Source organism: Telopea speciosissima, chromosome 1 (assembly GCF_018873765.1).
Source record: "Telopea speciosissima isolate NSW1024214 ecotype Mountain lineage chromosome 1, Tspe_v1, whole genome shotgun sequence".
Taxonomy (NCBI): Eukaryota; Viridiplantae; Streptophyta; class Magnoliopsida; order Proteales; family Proteaceae; genus Telopea; species Telopea speciosissima.
Genome location: NC_057916.1, coordinates 22,380,467 through 22,390,419, shown reverse-complemented (window position 1 = coordinate 22,390,419; position 9,953 = coordinate 22,380,467). Strand labels below are relative to the sequence as shown.

The 9,953-nt window shown below is 39.6% G+C and overlaps 2 protein-coding genes across 2 annotated transcripts; one reads left to right on the top strand and one right to left on the bottom strand.

Annotated features, from left to right (window-relative positions):
• Positions 1-1,691: 1,691 nt before the first annotated feature.
• On the top strand, positions 1,692-6,431 carry LOC122669151 (glycerol-3-phosphate 2-O-acyltransferase 6-like). Its single transcript, XM_043865838.1, has 2 exons — positions 1,692-2,322; positions 5,378-6,431. The coding sequence occupies exons 1-2, from the start codon at positions 1,705-1,707 to the stop codon at positions 6,245-6,247; spliced, it is 1,488 nt and encodes a 495-aa protein (XP_043721773.1). The 5' UTR covers positions 1,692-1,704; the 3' UTR covers positions 6,248-6,431.
• Positions 6,432-7,345: 914 nt separating this feature from the next.
• LOC122669161 lies at positions 7,346-8,727 on the bottom strand. Its single transcript, XM_043865848.1, has one exon. The coding sequence runs from the start codon at positions 8,526-8,528 to the stop codon at positions 7,386-7,388; it is 1,143 nt and encodes a 380-aa protein (XP_043721783.1). The 5' UTR covers positions 8,529-8,727; the 3' UTR covers positions 7,346-7,385.
• Between the last annotated feature and the right edge of the window lie 1,226 nt (positions 8,728-9,953).

Genomic DNA, 9,953 nt, shown 5'->3' with positions numbered 1-9,953 from the left:
CCCTAAACGGATATAGATGTGGATCGAATTTGAATTTTTGATTATCCATTTACATCCGTAACTTGAGGCTTTCAAATGATGGTTTGGATGTATCATCAATGGAGCATCGAATCAGAACTTGACAATTAGAATGGAAAGTAACATTTCGAACTCCAACAAGAATAGTTGTTTTCACTCCCATTCTCAATGCAAGAACCGAACTTGAGTAAATATAATCCAAAGCAACACCACATAGCATCTATTGGTCATTAAAGACGAGCCAACACAATCTCATAGCTATCAATTTCATGGATAGAGCAGCATTTGTAACTATCAAGAAAGAACCCGGGCTGGTTTTATATGTTTGGGAGGGTGACTGTGGTTTACCTCTTATTTCTATGTTCCTGGAAACAAGATATAAGTTTTCCTTTACCAGCCTTGTAGCAAGAACATTCCTACTATAAGTGTAGTAGCGAAATGTTTTCTCAAAGATGCTCTACTATGCTTCTATCTCGCTCTCTACAACTATCACATAATAAAAAATTAAATATTATATTCTTATTAAAGAAACCTTGGAGAAACCAATCCATCAATTGAACTACCCACACGTATATAATATTTAAAAAGACAGGGGGAGAGATAGAGAGAAGTAAAAAAGGAGAAACAGCCATGAACAGTTTAAAAGGGGAGTTTCCACTAGGGGACAGGTGGGGATAGATCATGGAAGATAAATAATTAGCACCTCCAATATGTGGGCACCTCTAATTCGTCTAATAGGGGGGAGTGGATCCCATCTTGGGTAGTGTTTTTAGGCGGGGGTAGGATGATCATTTTCCCCCATGTGAAGAATTGGAAGAATTGAAAGGAACTACAAATTGGAGGGAATAACGATTCAGGGTCCATGAGGGTATGGACCTGCCTCTAGGGTGTGGAACCCTTATAGTTAATTGAACTTTCATTTGACACCGTTTGGTCCAAGGCCTTACGTTGATAACAAATTGGGTAAATTGTCATATGTTAACCAAAGAAAAATCAATACACGACACACCCATGAACCGTTTAGAAACGATGAAAGGGTTAGCTAAGCTGAAAGCTCAGGGCACATGAATGCATAGTGCATTAGAGCATGAGATGGAGACCCCATTCATGATTTATAATCTAAGTGCGTTACTCATTAACCGCTGATTTATCTAGAACTCAAGCACTTCTCTCCCCCAAGACAAAAAAATAAATTAAAAAAAAAAAAAAGAAGCCTGCGAGTTGGTCGTTTTGTGTTTGAAGAAATCACCCAGAGGGGGAGGGTAGGGTTGTTCTGTTGGTTTGGTAGGAATTTTGGGTTGTGGGTCGTTACTAGTTGCAACTGCGGCGAAGCTAGGCGAGGACTAGCTTTACTAGGGCGGCACCTACAAAAGTGGGCTAATTGATTTCGGTTATAGCTTTCAACTACTCGGACCCTAGCGCACATCCCCCCTCACCTGCCCTGATTTGTAGATCTCCAAATTGAGAGGAGGAAAATCCACACTCCCTCAACACTGGAATAAATGCTCTTTGTCTCTTTTGCTTCTAATCTAATTGTAATTTCTCTCTCTGCCCCTTTCTCATTCCACATATATATATAGATAGAGGACATTATTAAGCGATTTTGGCATAAGAAAAAGAGTTTACTGCACATAAGTCACAGAATCACATTCTAGCACCACACACCAATATAGGTGAAGAGCTCTAATGGGGTCTCATCATGGTTTTGAGCCAATCTCTTGGTGCAGCTCCAAGGGGAGATCAAACCAAACTGTGGCTGCAGACCTCGATGGTACCCTTTTGGTTTCTCGAAGTGCTTTTCCTTATTTCATACTTGTTGCTCTTGAAGCTGGAAGCCTTCTGAGGGCACTTGTTCTTTTGGCATCTGTTCCCATCGCTTACACCATATACCTATTCATGTCTGAGTCATTGGCCAAACAGATCTTTATCTTCATCACCTTTGCAGGTTTAAAGATAAGGGATATTGAGTTGGTGTCGAGGTCTGTGCTGCCCAGGTTCTATGCCGACGATGTTCACCCGGAGGGTTGGCGTGTATTCAGTTCCTTTGGGAAAAGATACATAGTGACAGCGAATCCAAGGGTCATGGTGGAGCCTTTTGTTAAGAACTATTTAGGGGTGGACAAGGTGCTTGGTACTGAACTCCAAGTTTTTAAATCTGGTAGAGCAACTGGGTTTGTTAAGAAACCTGGTGTTCTCATTGGAGATCTTAAGAGAGCTGCTGTGGAGCGAGAATTTGGGGAAGCTCGGCCTGATGTGGGCTTGGGAGATAGAGAGACTGATCACGATTTCTTGTCCATTTGCAAGGTTTGATCTTCTCCTTCTTCATTGTTTTATGTCATTAATTTTTTGTTTTCTTTAGAACTTAGAATTGCTGCTTTTGATCTTGGTGAGAGTTTATTTATGAGATAAATTAATCTTATAATTAATATCATGGATTATGATCTAATAACAAAAAGTCATTTCCAAAACTTGGTACGAATTCATTAAATTTGCATCTCTTTTATGCATGTTGTGATAATGGGAGTCCTTGTGGCTTGATTGAATGAAAATAAATACAACTGGCATGCAATCATACCTGCCATTTTGTCACAAAAATTTAATGAGCTATTGAGCTCAGAACTTTTATATCTTGGACATTTGGCAAATTGCCCTACGATTTGTCCTGTAACTATCAGGGCTTTGGATCTCACTGTCTTTCTCTCATAGTTGAAAAATCAGGTTTTTGATTGGGATGAGTCGTTCAATCAAATTTTCATGTTGATTAGATTAGGGTAAAAAATGATGAAACTCTATCTTAAATCATTTGATTTAAATAAGATTTGATATTTTTATCCGAGTCATGACAAATTTTATGAGTCTAGTCAATTTTTTTTAAAAAAATAAAAAAAAAAGCCGGTTCAGTTACCATCTAAGTTGAATATATATTAAATTTATACTGTAAACTTGTAAGAAACCCTCATCTATTCGACTCACTTCTCTTATTCAATGATATAAACTCAAAATGCATTGATATGTGATTTCCTTATATTTTAGGTTTTCTCATATTTTATCTGTATATTTTTATTTTTTTGTTAATCTATGCATATTAATTGTATTAAAATATAATAAAAAAATTTAGTTTGACCAAATTTGACCAAGCCGAGTCATCAGTTTTTTCTGAAATGGAATATTCCAACTGTACTAGTATTACTATTTTTGTTTTTTTTTGCTGGTTTTAATTCTGGCCAACTCAAGTGCAAGAGAGAATTCACATGGTGTATAAAATGGGACCCATTCTTTTCAAGGAGATGTGTTAACTTCTTAACTGTAGTATAACTTCTGTTTTGTAACCCACCACTCCCATAAATCAATAGCCATTAATAACAGGTACGGGGATAGGTAGGGGGGATTTGCCATTAATAACAGGTGCGGGAATTGGAGGGTGTTAGAATTGTAGGAGATAAAAATTCGTGGCGGGATAGCCATTGTGTGTGATGATTGGATTAATGGAACACATCCTTTATGTTATGTAGCCGGATTCATGTGGATTGAAAAAGGGTGAAAACGAGTCATCAACACAGATCCTCTACGGTGCAGCTGCCCGATGTGGCTGATGTGGTGCAAATTGGCTGTGTGTATAATGATCGTCTTATTTTTATTCGGGCAAGGTGTTTGAATAAGAATAAGACGGTCTTTGCACACATGACTCAGTCTGTGTCGTTCAGACCACTATGGCCAACGGACCATAAAGGATCTGAATCCTTCATTCATACTTCAGGAAGGAGGATTGCAGCCTGCTGCAGGGAGTGAGTGATTCCACAGTTAAATTTTCTTTGCAAAATTAAACTTTCAAACTTCAATTCTTTCACTAAAAAAGTCACAATAATTAATGTGAGGTAACCATTCCATCGCCCATCTATCATTCTATGGTGTATGGAAGTTAGATACAGTACTAGGTCTCACGTGTAACTGATACTCGCAAATCTTTCATTAATGGAGTGAACAGTCTCATGTCAGACTGCTGTTCTGGTTCCAGCGATTGCAAGTGTTTTGTCTGAACTTCGAACCAACTATGGAGATGCAAATTTAATGTCTTGCTCCTATCGCTTTCATTGTGTTTCTGTAAAACCCTACCTAGTAGGACTGAAAGTTTAATGCGTTTTGGTCTATTTTGAGTTTTAACAGGGACTGAACCGGGTCAGATTCTGTAATATTTCACCAAAATTAACACAGAGCGTCTGATCCATCGTCCCCGTACTATTGATTATACCCACACATATGCAGAGCCACAGTGAACTCCAATCCTTTATGAATTATTAACTTATTATAGGTGAAGAGTTCTCAGTAAGAGAGCGTGACCCTTGTATATGCACCAACCAATGGGAGTATGTCAAGGCGTCAATAGTGTTGTTATTACTGTTAGGGTTAGGGTTTAAGCATAAGGTTGCTTAAAGCATTAAACCCTGAGTATCTAGTTTGGAATACCCAGACTGCTCCTCCAGCTAGTATATATAAGAAAACTAGGGTTTAGGTCAGATGGATTAATTATTAGATTATCCCTCACAGCCTAGACATTAACACAAGTAGGATTATATTAGAACATATGAAGAGATATTACATAAATACCCTTACAATTACCACTTTTCATGAGGGCGAGCGATCATTTCACCCTCATTAGTGTCTGGCACAGGGCAGGCCATGATGCACATTCCCCCATAAAAAAATGGCAGTTCCATGTGATGAATTCCACATGGCAAGCAAAAGTAGTAAAATAATTTTACATTGGATATAAACAAGGATCCAGATCCTCTATAGCGCGGGCTGTTCCAATAGTCGTGCAGCGTAGACATTGGGTCACGTGCAATGACCACCTTACCCCTGCCTGAGCACCTTGCCCAGGTAGGAGTAAAGCAGACATTGCATGCGGCCTTGTGTCTGCACAACACACGATCGTTGGGGAAACGTGCCAGAGTTATGGAGTTTGGTTCTTTTGTGCATATGTGCAAGTGCAAATACATGTGAGAGGCAACCACCTCCACCTGTCCTATTTTTACCATTTTAAAGGGAAGAGGGGTATTTATGAAAATCAAATAAACATGTGATTAGCTCTAAGATGTACATTTTATGTGTATGAATTACGATTGCCCAAACCAACTAGAGATTGAAGAAAAAATTAAGGAAAAAAACTTTTTAAGAGTGTGGCCTCCTCAGATGAAAAGACACCTCTCCCTCCTTATTTTGAGGATGTTGTATTGAGGATGAGAGAGATAAAAACTTGGGAGTGTGGCTTAGACAGAAAACTGCTTCAAGAAATTAACCCTAGCATAGTTACGTGTAGTAAAATAATTCTTAAGCTGTGGTAACATGTGTGTGTGTGCAGGAAGGGTACAAGGTACCGAGGACCAAGTGCGAGCCTGTGTCAAGAAACAAGCTTCTAAGCCCAGTCATCTTTCACGAGGGAAGATTAGTTCAGAGACCCACCCCTCTGGTGGCCCTCTTGACCTTTCTTTGGATACCAATTGGCTTCTTACTCTCCCTCATAAGAGTCTACTTAAACATTCCTTTGCCAGAACCTATCGTGTGGTACACCTACAAGATGCTTGGAATCAAGCTGGTCGTGAAGGGTAACCCTCCACCTCAACCCAAGAAAGGCCAACCTGGTGTCCTCTTCGTCTGCAATCACAGAACCGTTCTGGATCCGGTCATCACTGCAGTTGCCCTTGGAAGAAAGATAAGCTGTGTTACTTACAGTATAAGCAAGTTCTCAGAGATGATCTCACCCATCAAAACAGTTGCATTATCAAGGGAACGAGAGAAAGATGCTGCTAACATCAAACGATTACTAGAAGAAGGGGACTTAGTGATCTGCCCTGAAGGCACAACCTGCAGAGAACCCTTCCTTTTGAGGTTCAGTGCAATGTTTGCAGAGCTCACCGATAGGATCGTTCCTGTGGCCATTAATACAAAGCAGAACTTATTTTATGGAACATCGACCCGTGGGTTTAAACTGTTGGACCCGTATATTGTGTTCATGAACCCAAGACCCACTTTTGAGATCACATTCTTAAACCAGTTGCCCACCGAGCTCACTTGTAAAGGAGGCAAGTCACCCATTGAGGTTGCTAACTATATCCAGAGGGTGCTTTCAGGGAGATTAGGGTTTGAGTGCACTAACCTCACAAGGAAGGATAAGTACGAGATGCTTGCAGGTACAGATGGAATAGTTGGATCCAAGAAAGAAAAAGCCTAGTGTGAGCGAGTGAAACTGCAAGATGAGAATTTGATTCTTCTCTATCTCTCTCGTGTCTCTCTATACGATTTGTATGGTTGAGATATAACAGAGTAATATTAATACTAAGGGTGGAATATTATTGGATGCAAATGTAAATTGGTATTTGATTTATTATCTATACTTTGATATATAAAATTATAAACTAAAGTTGTTAGATTTAGATCAGATCTTGCATGCATGGACAATGTAAATTGGTATTTGATGTATAATCTTTTGGTTTGTTGGTTGGGTTTGGGGCCCCAATCTATGACTTCTTCAAACTTTGAGATGGGCTTTGAGATGGGCTTTGTTTAGAGTAGTTTTGTATACCCACAACTCGTGGATTATGGATCTTTATCCTCTCAGGTTCTTGCCCGATTTAATTGTACAGTTCCTCTCATAGAGGGGGGTGAAATGACCACCTTATTCCCTACCCGAGTGGGGTCCACTCCCCTCTTATTAGAGGCACTAGGGAACTGAGAGGATAATTGTCCTGGATTATGTCTCAAGCTGGTTTAAGACCCAAACAACACACCCTTTCGTCAAATCAGATCAAATCTCGAGCCCGGATCCTCTCCAATAACATTTAATCATTAGAATCGATCTCCCATCATCCATGGGGTGTGGGACTGATATCGATACGATCATTCCAATCCAATACCAATACCTCAATTTGGGCATGCAAACGTGCATGAAAGCAAACCTCCATCAAAAGAAAAAATGGAATGCCACGACTAAGAGTAGATTTCTTTTGGTAAGAAATAATAAGATCCAAGTAAAAGATTGATCATTTCACAAACATTAAAATAAGGGTTTTCTTCGACCATTACACATACACAAATTACGTTAACCAACCAAAAATAATACATAATATTTATTGGCAAACACCCATAATAGCAACAACCTTCGAACAACAAATGAAACACGACGCTTGACCACCGTGATTCATGACGCCAATCAATTGCTCAACTGCTCTACCTTCTTCTGTTACTCTTCCTCTTTTTACATCTTTTTTTTCTTCATTCTTTACAAAAATTAAAACAACAAAAACCCAAAAAAAGAAAAAGAAAAAGAAAAAGAAAGAAAGTAAAGAGGAGCAAAACTAACACACACCACTTCACACACTGACGCTGTATATAATCACAAAGCAAGGGAGTACCGCCCTCGGATTAAAAACGAAAAGCTCATCTCCATCCAACCTAGAGTGGGCTCCACCGTTCCTCCCTACGACCGAATCATACTGCGCGTCTTCCTTGTCAACTACCTCCTGTTCTCCTTCGCATCCGATCCGACCCGCTATAACTCGGCACACCAACATGGCACGCTTCACGTTCATGAACGCAAACTCTGACTCGATCTCATCCGGAAGTGCCACGTGTGCTCTCCAGCTGCTCGAAAGCGTCGATATGCCGTCCATCTTCGCCGAAAAGCCCGACCTTATGATCCCGCATACGCTGCAGTAGGACTGCTTACAAATGCTGGAATTCCCTTTCTGTCCCAGCCCACAAGTGAACGTTGAACAGTTAAACCTCAACAACTCGTTACCGTCAGCGATACACCTCTCGTCTCGTCTCCTCAGTCCGTTTCGTGCCGCTCTGGACTTCACAATCTCTCTGTACTCTTCGAACCTAGATAGTATCTTGGGGCTGTTATGGATTTTGAGGATTTGGTGAATGATGGGGTTCTGCTTCCCTTTATTGTCCCATCCCGCTTTGAAAATGATCTGAACAATATTCTTTCCTGAATCACCATCGAAGAGCTCCGAAACGGCGTGTTTGATCGATTGGTGCTGTTCTAGAAGCTGCGTTTTCTGAAAGACCTCGCCGCAGATTGGGCACGGAAAGATATCGTTTCGGAGGGGAAATGAATGATGATGGAGCGATATGTCGGGCTCCTGTCGGGAACCGTTTTGCCTCTTGCGCAGCGGAGCAGAATCAGCAGATGGGGTCGTATCGAACGTCAATTGCTGCGATGATCTAGCGGATGAAACGGTTGAGGTCGTGGTGGGATGTGTGATTTGTATTTCGTAATATTTCTTCTGGTTCGTGAAGTAGAAGATCCGCTTAAGGAAGGACCAGGAGGAGGAGAGAGCTTTCTGGGGTGATTTGAGAGAAGATGGAGTAGAAGAAGGGGAGAGGGGAGATACCTTCCGCTTCTTCGTTGAAATACGACCAGTGCTTGGGAATACGAAGCAACCCAGATGGAAGAGGAGAACCAGAGAGGTGAAACAACCACTGAAGAAGGATCGTATAGCCGCCATTACTAAAAAAGCTTATGCTCTGTAAAAGCCATATCAGACTAGATCAGTGGAGGAGTAGCTGCAACAAAGAGGGTTGGAACTTTGGAAGGGAATGAATGAAGAAACATCATCACAGGCACAACATGAATGATGAAAGAAGAGAGGGGAAGTCTGTAAAGAAGAAGTTGATGTTGGTGTGTGGGGACATGGAAGAATAAATTTTGACAGTTGCCGAGACGCAAACGGCAAACGATAAACTTCACGGCGATTTTTTCTTACAGGTTTCTCATTTGCCGAGATTCTTGATTTTATCCGTTGTGGACAGGGGAGAACTGGCGACCATTAAATAGTAACTCCAGTTACAACCAACAAGAGTCAGTTCTGTATGAACTGGCTCGAACCGGTACAGTGATGAACCATGATCAAATCCCAATTATTCCCTAGGATCTGTTTGATCGTGTTAGGTACACTTGCTGTTTTGGACGAGGAATGAGGAATATGGAGTGATTCTTGAAGTGGTTGAAATCCCAAAGAATCTGATACCAATTTACCAACTTTGGATCAAACGTATATTTGATGCCAATGGTTAGTTGGGTTGGGTTTGGTAACATTTTTGTTCTGGGATCGCAGTTTTTTGACAGAAATGTTTTTTTCCTTGTTTATGTGTTAGAAGATTGTTCTTTAGTTTTGCGAATGAACGTTTGGCAAACTTGTTAGAGAACTGTTCCTGAAACAGAAAAAAGAATAATTTGACGTTTAGTAAAACCTGTTCCGGAACTTTTAAAAATTTTGATTAAATTCCATGATTTATAACAATTTTTTAGAATCCAATGCATTTAAATAAGATTATTTATTTCCTTCCGATTGTTATTTGCCTCCAACCTATAATCTAGATTCTATTCTCTTTAAACAAAACAAGATTATTTATTTACTTCAAATGGTTATTTGCCTCCAACCTATAATCTAGATTCCATTCTCTCTTTCAATCTCGGGTTTTATTCGGGATTCAATGGTCTTTTACGCAATTATGCTCTGGAATGGATTCTTTCGAGATATGAGATCACAAGGGAAGAAAAGTGAAATCAAATCAAAATTAAAACAAAATTTTTGTAATCATTATCTAATATAATTGGATAGAAAATTCCAAAATATTCTAAATTCATTGAATTGATACGAAATTTAATAGAAATTTAAGTTAATTATACAAATAATTATAAGACTATTAGTTTCTCTTTTAAAAATGATTTTACTTCCCTTTCTTTCTCTCCTTACAACCAAATAGAGCCAGTGGAATATAAAGCCACATGCATGAGTTAATGTGGATAATAAGTTCATCCTTCATTGAAATTGATCTACGACCAAATTGCCACATGGAAGTGAAATCAAATAAATACTATTTTGGAAATTAATCATTATCTCATATGATCTTACAATCAAATTCAAAGC

Coding starts and splice junctions, on each gene's coding strand:
- LOC122669151 (XM_043865838.1), top strand. CDS start 1,705: ATGGGGTCTCATCATGGTTTTGAGCCAATCTCTTGGTGCAGCTCCAAG. Junction 2,323..5,377: donor ATTTCTTGTCCATTTGCAAG/GTTTGATCTTCT, acceptor GTGTGTGTGCAG/GAAGGGTACAAGGTACCGAG.
- LOC122669161 (XM_043865848.1), bottom strand. CDS start 8,528: ATGGCGGCTATACGATCCTTCTTCAGTGGTTGTTTCACCTCTCTGGTT.